The sequence below is a fragment of the Nelusetta ayraudi genome, unplaced genomic scaffold (assembly GCF_046127955.1).
Source record: "Nelusetta ayraudi isolate G7.1 ecotype Tasmania unplaced genomic scaffold, CSIRO-AGI_Nayr_v1 ptg000135l, whole genome shotgun sequence".
Classification (NCBI taxonomy): Eukaryota; Metazoa; Chordata; class Actinopteri; order Tetraodontiformes; family Monacanthidae; genus Nelusetta; species Nelusetta ayraudi.
The window spans coordinates 10,909,282-10,929,814 of record NW_027466185.1 but is presented as its reverse complement, the minus strand read 5'-3'; the positions used below and the strand labels follow the sequence as shown (position 1 = coordinate 10,929,814).

Below are 20,533 nucleotides of genomic sequence, written 5' to 3'. Positions count from 1 at the left end.
GATGCAAACAGACACGCAGCAACCTTACAATCTGTCTCCGCCGAGGCCAAAGGGGAGAATTATTTAGTCTCAGGCAGAAACATTAAACCATAATGTACTCTTTGTACATTATGGTACATTAAGTTTGATGAGGTATTAAGAGAACGAGCAGATAATTCTGGTGGAAAAACTAAAACTTGGGTTTTTTTTTTCTAGCAGTTCATCTGGGAAAGACAACACAGGCTTCAAACAGTGCCGCTACACGCTTTGGTCAAACGGTGCCTTGCTGTGATTGCATGTCATGTGATGACACTGAACACAGAACATGTGACGACAGCCGGGTATAATCGAATGCACCGTAAATGATAGAACACGCACATACTGTACACACACATACACACACATACACACACAAGCATGAAATGTGCTCTCACTGTCATTAATGGAGAAACCCCTCCCACCCGTGCTTTATTTTTACTTTGCGAGGGTTGAATAGCCGAGAATGCAACTGTGCGGGGGAACAAACACAGACACAATCAAACGTACAGACGGACAGCGTGTGACCGTGTCGTGTCTCCGTGTGATGCCACACAGGTCATCCTGTTTGTGCACATTTCCTGTTTTTCAAACCGAAAGCGTTGTGCACGGATGTTTTCTGGGTGACGTGCTGTGTTGTGTTGTGTTGTGATGAAAGGCAAACGCGTGACTCCTTCGAAACAAACAACATTCACGCAGACTTGACAACACAAGGCGCTGGAGACCAGCCTCCCTTATGTAACGGAGCAGGCGGTCGCCTCCGCTGTTTGTCAGCCCCATCACATTTAACAACCTGTTTTATGACTATCTGATAAGTCTCTGCCTCCTGTTGCCAGGCAACAGTCGTTTCCCCCCTCTCCTCCTCCTTTCCCACCTCCCCCTCCTTTCCCTCCTCCGTCAGTGCGGCAAAAAGGAGGCCGAGCCGAGCTGAGCCGAGTCGAGTCGCAGCCTGCAGATGGAAACGCTCACCTGGAGGCAAACTGGTGACTGGCTCGATAATAAAGTCACTGCTGCCACTGAACCCGGGTGTGGTGTCGCAGATGCGCGTGGACACCGGCTACCACGTTTGCGTCTTCCAAAATGTGATTGGGATACAAATTGTGCGTCTGCGTTTGCCGCTGCCTGCGTACGTTGCGCTGGTGATAATCCAGCCTGAGATCTCAAACTGCAATAAAGTGGAGCCGCGAGCTGGCGAGAGGGATCAGCAGTGACAGAGGAGTTACGCGAAGATCTATAGATTGGCGGGGGCTGCAGCGCATGTGACAACACACAAACGGAAAAAAGGAGTTTCATGGGACACGATGATCAACACGCAGAGCACTCGACAGCCGCTTTTTCAGCGATGCAATGTTTCTTTTAAGACAGTTTTCTTCTTCTTTATCCTTTTAGCTCAACAACAGTCTGTCATAATATCTGATGGATTAAATAGACGTAAAGTGTACTTAAAAAGTATATGTACCAAAAAAGTGATGGATAGATAGCGAGTTAGCTAGCTTGCTGGCTAGCTTGATAGATAGATAGATAGATAGATAGATATATTGATAGATAGATAGATAGATAGATAGATAGATAGATAGATAGATAGATAGCCAGCTTGCTAGCCAGATAGATAGCTTGCTAGCTAGCTAGCAGACTACCATCCAGATAGCTAGATAGCAAGCCAGCCAGATAGATCGATAGATAGATCGATAGATAGAAAGATAGAGTTTGGTCCTTGTTAGCTAACGTTAGCGCGCCAATATTCTGAAACTTTTGTCAGCAACACATGCTGTAAATACTCAAACGAAGCCAGCTGCAGGTTTTAACATTTGAAATGACACAGTCACCAAATGTACCGCAATGTGCAGACATTTACTTTTGCATTTGCAACAATCACACTGTATTATTATTATTATTATTACCATTATCATTATTATCCACCATCACCAACACCACCACCATCACCACCACCACCACCACCACACCAAGCCACCAACACTTAAGTCAAGTGAGTGGGGGGAAGGAACGGAAAAGACGGTGCTGTGATGCAAAAACTTACAGAAAAAAACAACAACCCATGGAGCACATCCAAAAAATGTCCCAGTGATGTTGATGCGAAACAAACCAAAAAAACAAAATGCAGAGAAGACTTGGAAAATAAAAAACTTCAATGGCAACCACCAACTGAAATCAAAATAAACACCACGATGCATCACGAGACCCAGAGTGCGATAAGAGCGGGGCAGGGTCGGGGGAGGGGGTAGAAGGCGGCGAATGACCAGTCACCAAGCACAGGCAGGCAGGCAGGCCCCCCGCAGGCCACGAGTGGAACACATCGAGGAACAAAAAGAAACTAAAAACAGATTAGAGGAAGGAGGAGGGTGGAGGGAAGGTGAGGATGGAGAGGGAGGGGAGCGGAGGGGGGGAGGAAGGAAGCCCGGTGGGACACTGACGTCGTCGGCTCGTCCTTACTTCTGTTGGGGGAGTTCCACAGCGTGGCAGAGGACTTGGACAGCCTGTTGTTAATGACAGGGTCCACCTGTCTGGGCAAGTTGACCGTGGAGGCCGAGCATCTGCCTGCACCGGAGAGAACGTAACAGACAACAACTGTTCACAAGGCGGGCGGGGCGGCTGCTGCTGCGGCTGCTGCTGCTGCTGCTGCTGCTGGTCTGGGGGGCCACTGGGAATCTCCCCTCCATCCAACCGTACACGCCTCCATCCGGGTGAGAGGGGAGGACTCGCCCTCCGCCTCCGAGGCCGAGCTGGCGTCTCGTTATCACCAAAGTAAAGGGCGGGGTGGGTGAGGGTGGGAGGGGCTTATTCTAAAGTCAGACTGGGGGTTGGGAGGGGAGCGGAACAGGGGAGGAAATCTGGAGGAAAGCTTGGGCTGGGGGGGGGGGGGGGTGCGGTAAAGGAAGACTGCATCGTTGTCAGTCTCTTCTTTTTTTACACTTCCTGCTGCGCATGCACGCACGCACGCACACGCACTCTGGCACTCATTCAGGCTCTTTCACACTTTACAAGTGGAGGAACTTGTCGGCGGGGAAATGATCCCACAGTGCACAGAGAAAGACCCTGCTGATCAACAGCAACCGTGCTGAGCGGTGATGACAATTCGAAGGTCCCATATTGTGCAGCGTTGGTCACATCGAGAGAGATCGCTTTAACACGCTTTAGAAACCATCCCGTTGTGACATCACAAAGGGAGCTGATTCTTTCCGAATCCATATCCACCCGGTGTAGTGGCCTCCTTCTCTTTGTCTCCTTCCACGTTCTGCAGGAGGCTGTCAACACAGGGCTAAAAGTTCTGCTTTCTGGACCAAAGAAAAACCCGACGACCTGAAATTGGGGTAAAACACGGGTCCTTAAAGTCTGGGTTCTGGTGACCACACCACTCATGAGGCCATTTCCTCCAGTTGCATCAGCTGCTCGGTTCAGTGAGTCACACTGCGCGGCCTCGCTTTGCCGTCGTGCATTACCACCAGTGCGTTTTTGTTCCCCGTGTCTCTTTTCAGTGCGAGAGAGCGACTTACTTTCTCTGCGGGACGTCTGGTTGAGCCCGCCGGCCCAGGACCACCTCTGCTGGCGGATCTCGGCCCACGTCTTCTTCGTCGACCTCTTGATGGCCGCCTCGTATCTCTCCTGGAGCCACGATAGAATGGGCTGTTAGTAGCGCGCATTCACGGGGAGTGCACGCGCGTGTGTGTGTGTTAGCCAAGTGAGGCGGCAGTTCTGAAGCAGGAAGGGGTTAGCATCTCAGGTTAGCACGGAGGCTAAACCTAGCGTCTCAAAGGTTCAGCGGAGCTCAGTTCTGTTCAGTTCTGTTTTGGATGAGAAATCAAAGACTAATCTGAGGACGTAGAAAACACAGTACAATCACAAGACCAAGCTAGCTGTATCCAGCATTGCTGAGACAAAATAAAATACTAATTGTAATCTTTATCTTCTGACTAACTTAGACAAATACACCAAAAAAATAAAAGACAAAGAGACTTTGGAGACACTTTTCATTGTTCGATTTACAAAAAGTCCGTTGCTGCCTTGATGTTTCAACTCAACAAAATTAAACCAAAACAATGTAAAAAACAAGCACTTGAGACTGCTGGGAGCTGGCTGGACGCCCACACTTGGCTTCAGGACTGAGCGTTGGCAATGAGAACAAAACCTCTTTCAAAACAGCCCATTTTTCAAGAAGTGCTCAGCGCCACCGCTGACGTTCAGCTCGTGTAATCTCTGGCGACGATGCCGCTTTTTCCACTCTGACTTCAACCATGGATAAATGCACTCTGAAGTGCAATAAAGACACCGGCCTGCGCTTCTCAACCTCCGCCCAAAGACGTGCTGTGTAAATGACATCACGGGACACAATATGACATCAGTTTGAAAGAGTGAACTGGTGGTCGCCCGACCTTGTTCTTCTCCAGCTTCTGCCTCTGCTTCTCCTCCAGCAGCACCCGGCGCTTCTCGGCTTTCAGCCGCTGCTCCTCCAGCTTCCTCCGGCGGTCCTCCAGCTGGCTCTCCCTCAGGCGCCGCGCCTTCTCCTCCTTCTCCAGCCACTGGGCCTTCTTCACCGCTGCGGCCACAGAGAGGAAATGTTAGACATGAGACGAGGCCTCGGTTCAGCTCTTTATACTGTCCAGCCCTAATAATACACCTCTTATCAGCATTATATACCAGAAAGCAAATTTAAAGCTTAAAAAGTTACAGACTTTCTGTATTTGTACATTATGAATATTTTTGCGGTAGCGACAGCAGGTCACCCTCAGGTTCTTCTTTGTTTTGTTCGACTCATAATTTAGTTGTATCAGAGTTCTCTACAGCTGTGCGTACAAGACATCCAACTGGTACATGCTTAAGGAGGAGGATGTTTTCGTACTAATTCAAACCAAAAAATGGAAGGACATTTATTTTCAGTACCTTCAGTACTGCTGTACTATTTGCCTGTCCGTTCCAAAAAGATACAACTGAAAAAGAAAGTTGCTGACCCCTGTTTCCCCCCCCCCCCCTCCAGCACATCCTGTACATTATCACTGGTTTACACTGATTGAGTCGCATTTTGAGCGTCACGCATTATTTTCTTTTAAAATGAATTAATTCCAACATTTAATTTATCCACAAGTGATTAGTGGAGGACAAACACTTTGTCTGTCGCTGCTGAGGGTTCCAAACCTCACACCCGGCAGTGAATCATCTCTCTAACTCCCCCTAAGCCTCCTTCCACCCGGCAGGGCGGCTGCAGCAGATGGAGCCAATCCTTCGACGCACTGTAATCCACCGCCGCAAAAGTTTCCCGCTGCGTTTTCCAGCAGCCTCCAGCAGCAGACACAACTATGTTTTGTTTTTTTCTTATTTGCAAACGCGCTGCTGCGGCTCATTTGTCAAGCAGAGCAATTACGCGGCAATCAATCCTGCTTAATTAAGACATCTCTCACACTTGGGGGGGCTGATTTTCATTTATTTACATTTTGTTGCATCATTTCTTATTTTTAGGCGCTTGGGGGTCACATGCTCGGTTTTAACTGCGAGATTTAAACTTCTCAGCACTGGATTTTGCTCGGGCAGATCGAGTGCCACAGTGTTTTTTTATTTATTTATTTTGGATTTGGCTCAGCATTCTGTGGCTCATCTTCACTAATGAGCCAAAGAAGCGCACTAGTCAGAGCCTGGCGGACAATAAGCCCTCTTCATCCCTGCAAAAGATCCAATTCATGAGGAGGAAATGCAAAGAAAAAAAATCCAATTACGTGACGCAGAAATATGTTGCTCCGCTGCTTGCGGCGTGCTTCTCGCGGTCAGCATTCTTGCGGGAGCTTTAAGCATTTCACACATTTTCCGCTGCATGGCAGCTGAAAAAGTTGTATTTGCTGTTGTTTAAATCGCACAAAAAAGGCCTTAAAAATCTCCTGGCTGTTACAGGCACAGAGTGAATTAAATTATATGGTTTAAAAACTGACATAATTGATGAAAAATCAGTTGCTTTACCCATCGACTGTGATTCTGACTGCTGCACAACCCCATTACTGATGCTAATGAAGCCAGTAATTAAATCTTATCGTTCAGGGGGGCCGGCTCTCGCTTTCAAGCTTTCGAGCTAGCTTGAAAGCTAGCTCGTTTTTCACCTTGGAGGCTCTTCTCTGCAGAGAACTGAGCAAAAGCTTTGAGATGGCAGAATATGTGCAGGGGAAAAAGCAGAGCTTTGCTCTGCAGCCACCAACTCAAACCATGATTATAAGTGTGGGACGCATGCTCGGGGTGGAATGCCAGAAAATAAATCAAAGTAGAAATCAAAAATTGTTTAAAATGGCACGAGTGAAACATGAAAGCTGGGTTCACTGGGTTTAAAGCAACCAAAAAAAAAAGACCACGGAAAAAAATCCCAACATTATAAAGCAACTGATCATGGAGAGAGAATGAAGAACAGATTGTTGGATTGTTCATGAGGAGCAGAAGCGAATGACAGGGAGTGAAGCGGCCCACCAACACCAGTTAGATTGGTCCCCTTTATGAAATGGCTTCGGCCGAGGGGTTTTCTTTTTTTGTTTGACAGAAGCCGCTTACCTTGCACCTGAGTTTGCTGTTCTGAAAGCCATGCGAGGAGAAAACAACAAGAAACGACAACAACATTGTCAGTGAAGACTAAAAGTGACAGAGGGTCCAGGCGGATCCAGCGCGTCCGTATGAAAAAGTGGGCGGCCCGAAGCCTCTGATGTGGTCTCTTACCGATGTATCTGGCTCTTTCCTCCCGCCGCTCTTTCGCCAGTTTCTGCCGCTGCTCCGAGCTCATCGAATCTGTTGGGAAAAGGACAGAACTGTTATTTGGTCTTTTATCTTGGACCTGCAGTAGTTGGTGCATTTCCAGCAGCTTCAGGCATCAAGAAGTTTCAAAGCATGGATTTATGTCTCTTTTAATCAGGCATAGGTTATTTCAAAGGCAGGAAATAACCTAAGTCTGATTAAAAGAAAGATACAAGTCCATTTCAAACAGGAGACATAATGATCTACTTAAGGAGATCTAAAGTCTCCTAAATCCAGTTCAGCTCGGGGCTTCCGAAGGGAAAAGCGAAAAAGCAAAACCTGAAAGGTGATTGGAAGACGCTTCTGTCCATCACGTTTAACCAGACCAGGTGTTACTGAGTTGAACATCTTGTGGTGAACTAATCTTAACGTGAACGTTCCACCCACTTCTGCTCACTAGTCTCACTGCACCGCGGCTGCACAGGGATTGAAAAATGCTTGAATTCACTCAAACTGTTCACCATTTTGCTCCAAGTCAAAGTGTTTACAAGATGCAGTAAGTGATGACCGACAACGACACGCATCACTGAAGGCAGGGAGGTAAAAAAAAAAGGGGAGAAAATAATAAAATGACAAGCAGAAGAGTCTTGAGGACGCTCAGATATTGTCGGGCTGCTCTCAAGGTCAGAGCAGCTTTGGTGACGTTGAGCCGTCCTGCAGCTCCTCTCTGACATCTGAGAGCTACTCAGCCGCTCTCGCACCGGCAGAGACGGCGACGGCGAGCTCGACTCCCGCCGCAGCCGAGCTACACGAGGGACTTGAGCCGCTCTCGCCGCCTTACAACTGGCTGTGAACAGACAAGACCGAAGAAAAACAAACGGCAACAACTCAGGACTCCCCGGGGATGATCGCTGAGCCCCTCCTCAGCGTGCCATGCAAAATGCATGCCGTGCATTCTCAGCCAATGGAGGAGCAGCTAGGCCCTGCGTCTCCATAGCAACCTGAGTTTCCTCCTCCAGCCTCTGCACGCACGCACGCGCGCACACACGCACGCACGCACACACGCGCACGAACACACACACGCACACGCACACGCACACGCACACGCACACACACACAGAGTCTGCAGGCGCTGCTGCGTACTAAGTGTACATGTGATCTCCACACCAGGGATCTCTTAATGGTTCAGAGAGCGTTCCATTCCGCACGTCTCTCCGTGCACGACGGCCTTCCTCATAGCGAATGATAAATCTGGCGGTGGGCCAAAAACCACAACGGGGACGACTTGACGCACATGAAAACCCACATTAAGACAAAAAGCGTGCGAAAGTCGTTTGACAACTCTCTGTGATGTGTAAATTTTGTCCTTGAGGCCTTTGATTCTCACCCCAGAGCGGTGAAGCTGTAAGAGAAATGAGAGCGGTGGAATCTCTCAGCACCTAACTGGACCAATTACATGGCGGCGCTCGTCCCAGCTGGATCGCGGACGAAGCCTTGAATATTTACCACTGGAGGTCTTGACTACCGTGTGGAACTAAATGCCTAAATGAGCTTTCGGGCCAGTTATACGAAGACGGGTTCCTCTGAAAACTGAAAAAACATTTGTTGTTTGGGCCTCACTGACCACACAGACCGAAACCGAACATTTTGGAAGACACGCTCCAGCGTAAAAATGTGTTTAAAACGCTGCTCTGCTGTCCAGCTTTGTGTCAACGCTGAAAAAGTCTTATTTGAAAACAATGATGTCACAGCCCGTACACACCTTTTTTTTTTTTCAAAAGCGCTTCTGAAATGATCAGTTTTCAATAAAATGCTGCTTTTGTGTAAATGGGTTCTTATTTCATTGTGCAGTCCAGTCACTTCCAGTGTGGACCTTCTGCACAATAGAATATTGTATTTGTCTGTCAAGATAATGAAGATAACTTAAATAGTTCAACTGTCCATAAGATGTAAATGTTGTTTGTTTGTTTTTTTGGTATTTTCCTTTCTTACCCTATAAATATTTTATTTCTTAATTTCTTTTTAATTAATATCATTTTTCTTCTATTTGAACTATATCATTGCTGTAATAATGCAAATTTCACCAATGTGGGATTAATGAAAGCAATCTATTCTTTTCAATTCTATTTTATTCTCTTTGATGGTGACCAGGATGGAGATGAGCAGGAATGAGCATCATCAGAGGTGTTTGATGTTTTGGGGACAAAACCAGAGAGGCCAGACTGAGATGCAGAAGTGTAACGACTACATGGACAGAAAGGATGCTGAGGTTGGAGAACTAAAAGGAGATTGGTGGATGTAGGGGAAGCGGGCAGAAGACTCCACCTTTCTTGGGCTGTGGGGTGCTGCTGCCGCCCGGCGTGGACGGCCCGCCATCTGTCTTGGAGGGGGTCTCTGTGTTGGGGGAGGAGTCCGTCTTGGGCGAGAGGTCCGAGACGGCCGAGTCGTCGGAGGTCAGCGGCTCCTTCCCCGAAGATCTGTCCACATTCTGGGCCGTCAGAGAGTCGGGCTGCAGCGGCAGAGCTGGAGGGCAGAGAGAGAGAAAAGAGAGACGGATGACTTCATGAAAATTTGCTACAAAACCAATCAGAGCACATCAACTTCCGCAACACCCCCCCTCCCCTCTCCTCCACCTGTTCACCGGGAGTCCCTCGCCAGCCCATTACTGCAACACCGCAGCCTCATTAGCAATCATTAGCAAGTTGTTGTTTTTTTTTCTAACGTGTCAGCATCCCTCCCATCGGCGTTCAAAGCGGCGTCAGGCAGGTGAGAAGTGAGCGTGGGAAACGAGTCGGCTCCCAGCGAGAGGGGGAGGAGCCAGGGCGGCGGAGGAGCCCAGCGTTTCCTGCAGGAGGAAGGAGGAAAAGACGGCCGGGGCGAGGCTCACTGACTACTGCTGACTTGGCCACGATCGTGGGAATCATTAAAGGTTTACCGTCTTTAATCACACCAAGGAATTATCTAAACTGATACTGGAGTCCCTTGACTTCACCGAGGGGCACAACTAGAAAAATAGTTAGAGAGTGGAACAACTTTGAGAGTTTTGTTGCCTTGACTCACAACTTCCTTAGTATAATTGAATATTGAATAGTTAACATTTAAAATTAAATCTCAGAAAATGGCCACAGTGCGGTAAAGGACAAAGATAAATACTGCAACCAACCACTAGGGGGCAGTTTGCAGTTGTTTGTTGCGTACACGTTCTAAATGAGCTAATGAAGCAGCCAGTGGCTTTGATCCATTAGATATTTAAGTGCACTGCAATCAAACTGAATGACTGAACAATTCAAACCACTCTGCTACATTCAGCATGACACCCTAGTGTATGTAACGTGGCGACTGCGAGGCTCGCACCAGAGCCGCTGGGATCCGGTCACGAGGCCCAGACTTCCTGACCTCTGACCTCTTCCACCGGGGCGCAACAAAGAGCCGGCCACAGAGAAAACATCCTGTTTCAGCCGCTGCCTGACTTTTTGTTTGCACGAGGACTCCTCGAGTGACGGCGGCACCGCGTGGATCCCCAGATCCCTCCTCTTTCTCCACAACCCCTCCTACACCTCCTCCTCCTCCTCCTCCTCCTCACTCTCTGGCTGTAAGGCAGGAGGAGACAAACTGCGATGACGCAAGAGAGGAGGAAGAGGGGGTGAGTGGGAAGCAGAGGGGGACAATATGGGAACTTCTGCAAGGACACGTGGAGGGTGAGAAGGGAGATTCACTGAGAGGGTGAGACAAAAGAGGAGGAGGAAGAAGAGGAGGAAGAAGAGGAGGAAGAAGAGGAAAAGGACGAGAAAGAGAAGGAGGAGGAAGAAGATGAGTAGGGGGCAGAAGAGACGGTGCAGGATGAGGAGAGGAGAAGGAGGTGAAGAAAGAAAAGGAGGAAGAGGCAGAGGAGAAGGTGTGGGAGGAGGACGAAAAGGAGGAAGAGGAGGAGGTGCAGGAGGAAGAGCTTCCACAATGGACAAAAACAGAGCAGCAGGGTTGTAAGGAACAAAAAGTAAATTGAAATAGGAGTTTTTGACAGTGGGAGTTTGACGCGGTGAGGCTGCAGCTTGGGCATCGTGGTGAAGGAGATGGAGACGCCGGAACCGACACTCCGAACCAAAACACTCATCGAACCAGACAAATCACAGATTAACCGCCGGGCGCCGCTCCAGCTCCTCGCCACTGTACTCCAGCACGCACGGCTTAACGCGCAGGCCGCGTCGCAGAATGCTAATGTCGGGTTGGGGTGGAGTGGGGGTAGGGCGCAGGGGCGGCAGGAAGTGGGCAGCAGCGGGGACAAAGACGAAGGCCGGCGTTTTTCGCAGGACACCGGCGCTTCTACCTGATATTGGGAAAAGGATTAGGATTTGGCAAAAAGAGGATTGCGGCTCCTCCCTGCTGCCACAGATTACCAGTTCAGCCGGCGCACGGGCACTTTTTCACAATTCAAACAGTCTGCAAGCACTGCGCCGCAGCAAGACGCCACCGGGAGCTGAATTACAGAACAATGCCGCTTGAATTCACAGAGGGCGAAATGTTCGGAGGGGGAAACAGAAGAAAAGCCAAAAATATCGAGAGAAAAATACATTTCTGGAAAAGAGCACGCTTAGCCCGCTGTTTGTAACCGCCTGACAAAAAAAAACAAAACTCAGCCAAAAGTGGTTCATGCGTTGTTGGACCGCCCAAGTGTTTAAATGTGTGGATACCTGACATACCAGTATGAGTGCCTCCTTGTGACATCACAATGGGCCGCTGTCACTTTCTGGCAGAATACAGATGAGTATTGTTTGCAAACACATTGTTGGCAAAGTGAATTTGGCGGATGGGACCTTTAATTTAGCCTAGACCTAGAATTTAGTCACACAACGAAAATATAGTGCAAAGAAAAGAAAAATGATAAGAAATAAAATAAATATAATATTTATAGAGTAAGAAAGAAAACAGTTGGATCTTTTTACAACTTTACATATTTACACTTTAATGGATAATCGAGACAAAAAAAAAATCAACTTTGCAGGATCTTTATTTTTTTAGGGTGCGTGATAACATTTATGATGTTCAGTGGTGGAACAAGTCCGGGTCAACAGAACTGCGGCTGTTCTTCAAGAATCGCTCATATGACTCCAGTTTGTGCTGACGAGTTGACTCGGTGTCGTCACTAACAAACGCATGACACGGGTGTGGCCTTGTTTTCTTGCAGCCTAACAGTGGCTGCTAAGAAAAGGGCTGCTTCCAACTAACAAATACAAAAAAACAAAAGAGCGGTAAAAAAAAACTCAACGAATCAAAGGGCTCCGATGAAACTATTCTGTGATGATGTGGAGCCTGTTGTGACTCAGATGTACCTCACAGCACACCGGGTGTATTTTAGCATTTTTCTAATTGCTGCCTCCGGCCATAAAAGCTGCGTAATGAAACTTTAAATTGCAAAGAGAGGCAGACAGAAATAGCTCCTGCAACCATAATCAACAAAAGTTTACTTGGTATTATCGTGTTTTTCACGTCTCCTTTGGGTTTTTGAACCCGGCGATCCGGTGGGAATTTTTTTCCCCCAACCATTTATGTTGCCGCAGGAGGAAAATCTACACGGCTGCTTCAGCGCAATCAAGTTTTTTGAAATCTAGCGAAAAAGCACGATAATTAAAGGCTCGGTGCGCAGGATTTAGCTGCAGGTGCCGCTGGGGATGTACACTGCTGCTACAATTAGAAAGACTGATATGAGATCATCGTAAGATTATACTCAAAAACATCAATGAATGTGTCCTGTGCAACGGGCACTTTATTTGGGGATATTTTGGGTACAAAATGGATGAAAGAATTATATATTGGGGTTACAATGCATTTTTGTATCCAGCAAATGGGTAAAAAGAGGAAGAAATACTTGAGGATGTGCATAAATCTTGGTTGGTTTATTGGAGTTTGTCCTTTCTGGGCTTCAATAATAACAACAATAAAAGGACACCCCCTAATCCAACATGAATCTACAGCATTAAGTCAGAGAAAACTGTTCAATCCAACCAAACCTAATAATGACGACGACAACAACTGGCATTAAAAAGTGCACTTCATTTCTGCGCCACTGTTCCGTCTTGATGTGTTTCTGCCAGTGTGCAGTTTTTCTTTAACTTTAGTCAATAATATTTGTAAAAGTGTATTATTAGACTTAATTATCTTTTATTTTAGTGACCATTAATGACAATAGTATAATTGGGGGTGGGGGTGTGGGTTGCCCCCCCCAGACCGCCCTCTATTTCGCACAATGGTTTCTGAATGGAGGCCACCTACATCACACAAACAGCAACGCAAGACCTGCGCTTGGTGTCAACAAGTGTCACTGTATCAGGACATTCAGAAACACAAATTCAGCACGATGGTGACCATCACGAACACCAAAACCTTCTCCACCACCACCTCCACCACCTCCACCAGTCTGCCGGCTCGGGTTTCTGGGCCACTGTGACAGACTGGCGGTTTATAAATAGCACGAAGCCCCATACTGAGAATGTCGGCCATAAAAGGGGAGCTGGCTCCCGTCGAGGCACCTTGGGACAGCGGCAGGCTGACAACACGCTGCAGCGTGTGGAACAAACACACAAGCGCTCGCACACATACACAGATCGTTTTTTTTACCAGGAACATCCACTTGGGTTATAAAACAATAACACACTCACTAAGGCCGCGGCGGTCACGTAATGGAGCATCGTCTGAATCGCTAAGTACCAATAATGGTCAGGAAAAAGACATCAGGTAGCACCGCTCCAGTGGTGTTTCCTCTCAAGCTACAGGAGGAGCTCGACCTTCAAAATAAGAGCGTAGCAGATCATATTCAGGGGGTTACAGAAGTTCACAGAAGGTTTTCTACCATCGTCTCCCTCTGCTAACAATCTTCTGCTGTGAGGGGAACAATTTGGGTTCTTTTTTATGATTGATATAGCAATTGATCCATTGGAGAAATATCATTGCACATTTTAGGGAAAACCTCATTTAACTCTTTAATTATTCACAATTTAATAAAAAGGGATTCAATATGATATAAGGAATTAAAACAAATGTGATGCTCTGAAGTAGCCTAGTGACATATACAAGTTAAGTCTTAATACAGTCTTCTATCTGTTCTTATCATCTTGTTTACTTGCTCTGTTCTATTTCAAAGTGGAGGTTGAATCCCATTGCAATCACTGACATTTATTTTAATCATCATTACCGTCAAGATGCAAAAAGCATTTAATTTCATTACATTTTAAGTCTGGTGGTGTTGCAAAACTACAGAAAAAAATATCCATATCTAGGTAGATATTATAGTGTTTGACTGTGTAGGACTAATTCATGTCCCACTCTTCTTTGGTGATAATTATGGGGCGATATCAAACCTTTCATTGGTCTTTTGTTTCCTTTGAAAATAAAGCAGAAGAGGGGGGCAGAACCATGTTGTGTGAAACAGGTCAGCATCTATTGTCTTAGAGATTTGTGCATGAAAGGGTCGGTAATTGAGTGCGTATACATGTATACATCCCCATCTATGTGTGAGATGAGTGGAACACGGGGATCTGGGTCAGGCCAACCTCAGGAATCCCTGGCATCCACATCTCCCGTGCACGTGTTCATACGGCAAATGCGAGCGTCTGTGTGTGTGTGTGTGTGTGTGTGTGTGTGTGTGTGTGTGTGTGTGTGTGTGTGTGTGTGTGTGTCGGTGGCCGGCATGTGCCAAGGAATCAAAGGATTAAAAGAGAAGAGATTAAATGTTGTACGTGTGCTGAGAACAACGGTGGCGATATCTGATTTTATTTCAGCGAGTCAGACTGAATGAGTCCTGGAAAGCTGGAAAGCAAGTCCTCGATGGAGACTCTGGAGCATCAGTGATCTTGGACGACGGGTGTCCAACCCCTGGGGGTGAAGGGATTGGGAGGGGGACACAGGAGGAATAGGAACGACATTCCTTAGCAACCACAACACACAGTTCCTGATAAGATAAATATGAACATGACTCCAGTCTGCTGCCACTTCCAGATCTCCAGTTTCTGTTTTATCACCAGCTCTTCCCCTGCAGCGACAGTGATGAGTTGCTGGTGTCTGACTTGTCGCTCTGACCTGGAGCTCCTCACAAACACAGCTGTTGCTGCGCTGACAACAATGAGCCTGCATTTGTTCCGGTTTGGAGGTAGACCAGTTTCTGAGGTACAGCTTTTATAATGTAGCATTGATTAGCTTCACCTTGTAGAACTTATATTTTGCATTGCTCTTTGCTGTACAATGGGTTTAGATAAACTAGCAGTTTTGCTTTGTCTTTAGCAGTGCAAAACACTTCCTCCAGCAGCACCTGGTCTTCTACGATTATCAGCATTTTCTTCTATCACAGACACACGACTACTTAAGATGTTATCTTTGAAAAATGCTAATATTGTATATATTTTAAGAAGACCCAATGAACCTCATTCAGTCAGATGCTGGTCTTATTTACTCGCTAACTCGCTTTTATGTGTCTTTAATTCCGTTCCACTTGACCACACGTTGTTCTTCACACACACACACACTTGCTACAATCATCACTTTTTTTACACTAAAAACAATGGTTAGCCACGCCCCTCTTCCGCTTGTTTGTCTCCAATAATAAAACAACATGAACGGTACCTTTCATTTAATGTATATAATGTTGTTGTTTTTTTTAATCTCAGTTTAATGAGTTTTATGTGTGCTGTACCTTTAAATTTTGCTTGTGCAGTCAAACAAATGGAACAACAGACGTTCCTTCCAAACAGTCAACTTGAGAAAGGGGGGCGCTTCCTTTTCATCCCAGAAAACTCTGGGCGAGCACGAGGCAGACAATCAAAAGCTGAGCTGAAGACTTGAGACAACGTATTGGATTCAGTCGGAAAGAGGAGGGGCTGGAGGAGGTGGAGGAGGTGGAGGAGGGGTGGCGGTGGCAGGAAGTGACTCCACCGTAAATACCTCCAGAGATCTCCCGGATGCTTTCAACCACAAAGAAGTGGGTTACCCAGTCACAGAGACACAACACACAGCCAAGAGCCCGCCGTGTACGCGTCCTTTATTATTAATACTTTCCTTTTCTCTCTTTGTGCCTGATGCTAAATATAAAGCCAAAGGTGAAGCAGAGAGGAAAGAAAGGAAGTAACGTTTTGGAAACTCTTTTCTTAAGAACACAGCTCGGTCATCCCTGGTCTGTTGTGTGGGTGGTTTCACTTCCTCGCCTCATTCAATTCAGCAGTTGGATCCCCAAAGCAGCTGCTTCCGGCTGGACGACGGCGCTGACGGTCGCTGCCGCAGCGGCTCCACAGGCCAGCCAAGAAACACTGAGCTCACTCACCCTGATGAGCAGGTGGAGACCAAACACTGAGCTCAGCGCTTCAGGAAGTCTGGAATCTTTTAGTCATCCAACTGTTGCAAAGAAAGGTCCCCACATGTCCCAAAAGTGCAGTGGCGCAACAGGTTACATCGTTTAAACTGCACAGTTGGACGCATGGCCCCCAAGTGGGCAAAAGTGGAAGTTGTCACTGATTTTTTTCATTGCATTTTTGGACTTTTTGAGTTTTAGACTTTAATAAATACACATTAAAAGTTAAATGTGTAATGTTTGGAGATTTTGAAGAAGAAATAGCAACATCAAGCTGTTTCATTTCAAAAGCGTTCTTTCGCTACCCCTCCCGTCCCTGTGAACTACGGTGGCCTGCGCACCCAAACCTGGATACCTCGTCCACCTTCTTCTTTGTTTATTTGAAGATGCGAGCAGGCACCACAATTACGAAACACGCTGTGAGGCAGGCTGGATTGTCCATACATTGTCCATACAGGCTCAATATGGCTGTGCAAAATGGCAGCTAACTGGGAGCTGTGATATGTATGTATATTATTTTACTTCAATTATACACTATTATCAATGCATTTATGGGCAGTATATCAAGCTCTTAACAATAATAATTATATATCACACTGGACTTTTAAGTGTAAGACAAACAGGGCTTAGCGAAGTAATGGACGACGACTTGAAATGTCAATTAATCTATTTCTGATGCCTTGTTTCTCTGCTTTGCTGCTAAGGAGGAGCCCAGACTCATCAACCTATGATTACTATGATTAAAGTTGTAATAACAACCTTCGGTCAACTTGCAGCTCCGTGGGTGGCGCCACCTGGTGGCAGGGAGTCTACATCAGATTTGCTGAGTGCAACTTAATGGGGTTCATGCAGTTCTATGCAATACTGCGCGTGTTGATATTTTAATGACAATATATGTTCTTTGATGTATGACGGGAATGAATCAGCTCGCAAAAAGATTGGAATCAAACCAGCCGGGACCGCCAGAAACCAGACACTTATTGCATCAAAGTCCGGAAACCAAAAGAGAGCGCTAATTAAGTTTCGGTGTGTTCTGTGACGTGCCAGTCCCTTCTAATGTGTCCACGTGAGGCGGGACCACAGCTGCTGTGGGTCACCAGGGGTGTTTTCGGCTCGAAAAGTAGGGCATCGCTGAGTAATGTTGCCCTGGCAGGTCACGTCGAGGTGTGACGAGGTTTAATCCCAGCAGGGGTTCTGGTTTCAGAGCAGCGGGTCGGCGGCACAGGATTGCGCGCGGGCAGGGGGAAAACAGGCTGCAATCACTGCTAAAGCTTCTTGGGAAGCAGGAGAGTTATTAATAGAATTATGTCGAATCAGCAGCATTTGATATTAGCTGATTTAGTTTTTTTTTACATGACCGATAAATTGTAGCATATATTATTGATGAATTTGTTCTCAATCAAATTGATGTAAAACAGAATCGAACAAAACACCTTTATTTATTCCAAATTGGGGAAGTTTGCATCATTACAGCAACAGTATAGTGCAAAGAGAAGGAAAATGATATCAATTAAAACTAAAACTAAATAAAAATAAGATATTTTTTAAGATATTAAGATATTTACATCTTTAAATAGAAGAGACAACATCAACAGAGGCATGACTGCATTTTAAAGAAAGGTATCGATTGTCACTCTGCTGATGACTTTCTCTGTTGTGCGCAGCGTCGACAAACTCGGATTTGTGAGTTGAAACGCGAATCATTCTTCAGTTCCAGCGCGACAAAACACTCAGCATACACTCGCTGCATGTCCTTCTTCCCTTTAAACAATTCTCATCTTGGACAAGTCAGACTAGAGGAGCGACGACTCTTACAGGTGTCTCCGGAGATCAATTTGCTGCAGCTTCAACCGCCAGACGCAGTAACCCTTGCCGCAATGTTACACAAGAATGCAGTCGAAACAAACAAGCAAACAAAAAACACCAAAAAGCATGTCAGGAAAGGGGGCAGAACCTCGATGGGCTCAGAGCGGCAGCGCCGTCGATGCTCGTGCGTTGCGTCATCAAAGGAGACTGCAGAGGTAATCAATTGACTTGTGATGCAGCAGACACGGTGACGAGGTTGAAAACCTTCATCCTTGATTCACATGCAACAACAAAACCCCAGATGATCATGTTTGTGGCTACAGGCGCAACAGAGCCGGCTATTAGCCATCACCTGCACTCTCACAATGGGCTGTGTGGTGACTGACACAGACAGGATGAGAGAGAGGATGAGTAGTGATGGTGGTGAGGGTGTTGCATCTGTTTGCAATTCCCCTCGCCGATGACGCAGCGGCCAAAAAGCATCCAGAATCCAGACCTCCTTGCAAGGCATTATGGGTAAAACAACGGGGGAGGTAAACACAGGGTTGAGTCAATTGTGATACATTTGACGCTAAAAACACCAAATTAGCCGTGTTAACCATGACCCCCACCAACCCTGAGTGTAGGAAGAAGCGGGTATTGGGAATGGATGGATAGATGCACTTTAATAGAAGGCAGATGATTGATGATAAGGAGGTTGGTTGGTTACTTGGTTCCTCTGGGCTCGTTAGAAAAAGGCCCCGAGGACACGATCAATACTGGGGGGATCTCTGGGCGACGCATCAAAGTGGGTTTCGAAGGCTGGAGCCGCGGACCAGTGCAGCAGCAGCAGCAGAGGCAGCAGCAGCTCCTTGTTCACGCCAGCGTTCCCCTCTCTTTCTTTAGCCAAAATGTCAAACCTCAGGAATGTAACAGCAAGATGCCACAAAAATGATTTGTCAGGAGCTGCAACTCTCAGATCTCGTCACCATCAGCAAACTGGACTTCAGCTGCTTATGGAGCACGGAAAAGATTTTGGGGCTGGGTTCGGGATTTTCGATGTATGAATTGAATACAGGTGCAAATGCAGGGACTGATGGCTGATGTTTCTCTCACAGCAGAACTGAAGTCATCAGATGACTCCATCAAGCAGTCTGGGATTCTCAAAATCAGCTGCAACACACCTCCAGAAAACTTAACAGGTCAAGGTCACTGTAAAATGTTTGTCCTGGAGAAATATTTTCTCCATTATTATTATCTAACTCAGTCTGACATCTTTAGCCGCGCAGCATAGCAAAGTAAACATACTGGGCACTAGCTGCTAAGCAAAAAGTGGAGTGCGAAACAACACTTGGAGGAGCTCTGCAGATATCTGCCTGGGTCTTGTGTTGCTCCGCCCACCGCGCTTGGGCTGGAAACAGTAGCAGATGCGGCGGCGGCGGCGGCGGCTCCCCTGCAACCGAGTGGAATCTGTAAAATGTGACACGACAGTTCCCTTTTCTGAAGACGCTTCGTCTCTCCACCACCGCCGGCTCCTCCTAGCAGGATTACGCTGCAAACAGGATTATTAATATCACCGCCCGGTTCATGACTCGTGCATTTGACAGGGGCCAGACAAGCAGCCAGGGTGGGGGAGGGGCGGAGGTGCGTGACTAACGTGCGCGTGAAGCTTGCAGGAAGCTTCGTCCCTCTCTTTCTTCTTCTTGAGCGAAGCCTTTTTTTCCCCTCTGCCTTCCTCCGTCACAGCCGTGATTTACGGCATCTGGCCTGGGGAGAGCGCTGACGTGGAGTGCAGAGGGAGAGCAGTAGGCCCCGCCCACCTTCCTCCTCCTTCCTCCTGCGAACCCACAACAACAGCTAAAGCCCAGACTCTTGTCCAGTGCCTCCCAGTGTTTCCTAGTCAATCCCATCAACACCCAGGGTTTAGCAGAGCGTTTGGCACCCGGGGGGGCCACAAAAGCAGACAACTTGAGCCCCGCCTGACTGCAGGAGCTCAAAGCAGCTTTTGCCCTCTATTTCCACAAAGTTTTTACCCTCAAACTTCAACTAAAACTCACAGGAAACAGCTACTACAAAGTCTTTCTTGAGAAAAGGAGTAGACAAAAGAATTAAACTATTCCCTGGTGGCAGAGACGGATCATTTTAAAGGAAGAAGTGCTTGTTGCTAGCAGATAGTGGTAGGATTCGGTTAGCAAGCGCTTTTATAGGTGTGTACATTGTGTTGAATCTTTCCAAACTGAAGTTGAACAACAGAGCACAAAGAAGTCGCCACACCTTCAGTAGTTGGAACATAGCAACATCATTGTCCGCTAGCTAGGTAACATACTCCTGGCTAACGGTGGTGCTAATGCTGTGTTGTGGGTTGATTTGTGACAAACGGTCACTTTTGATGTCATTACAGTCATTCTGTTTGCAATTCGCTGTTAAAAAAAAAAAAAAAAGTAGGAGAAGGCAAAAAAGAACTTTTTTGGGATGATACTCTCCTGCTGACTTGAACATACCACAGGATTATATAACTTTGGCTCCCTGCCCTGGCAACCTCTCAAAAGAACATGACAAGCCTTTGACAACACCGTTTGCTCGAGCCCAAGACACTAGCCAGTTAGCTTAATAGTCTGTGTACATTCTAAATGGAGGCTCAGAGACAAAACCAGAGATTGTTGGCTAATGAAGAAAAATTAGCAGAAC

At 46.9% G+C, this 20,533-nt stretch overlaps 2 protein-coding genes across 7 annotated transcripts in view; one reads left to right on the top strand and one right to left on the bottom strand.

Moving 5' to 3' along the window:
- The window catches only part of ncdn (neurochondrin), a 327,405-nt gene that overhangs the window by 221,769 nt on the left and 85,103 nt on the right, over positions 1 to 20,533 (top strand). The gene's annotated exons all lie outside the window — the stretch shown is intronic.
- The window catches only part of LOC142877194 (uncharacterized), a 33,880-nt gene that overhangs the window by 9,388 nt on the left and 3,959 nt on the right, over positions 1 to 20,533 (bottom strand). For 2 of the 6 annotated variants that reach the window (XM_076011611.1, XM_076011613.1), the window contains exons 2-7: positions 9,055 to 9,252; positions 6,715 to 6,783; positions 6,553 to 6,573; positions 4,404 to 4,567; positions 3,528 to 3,636; positions 2,467 to 2,571 (exon numbers count right to left, since the gene is read on the bottom strand). In XM_076011611.1, coding sequence (XP_075867726.1) covers positions 2,467 to 2,571; positions 3,528 to 3,636; positions 4,404 to 4,567; positions 6,553 to 6,573; positions 6,715 to 6,783; positions 9,055 to 9,252 — 666 coding nt within the window. The remainder of the gene's footprint in view (positions 1 to 2,466; positions 2,572 to 3,527; positions 3,637 to 4,403; positions 4,568 to 6,552; positions 6,574 to 6,714; positions 6,784 to 9,054; positions 9,253 to 20,533) is intronic. The other 4 variants (XM_076011614.1, XM_076011616.1, XM_076011612.1 and 1 more) reach the window with 3 other exon arrangements.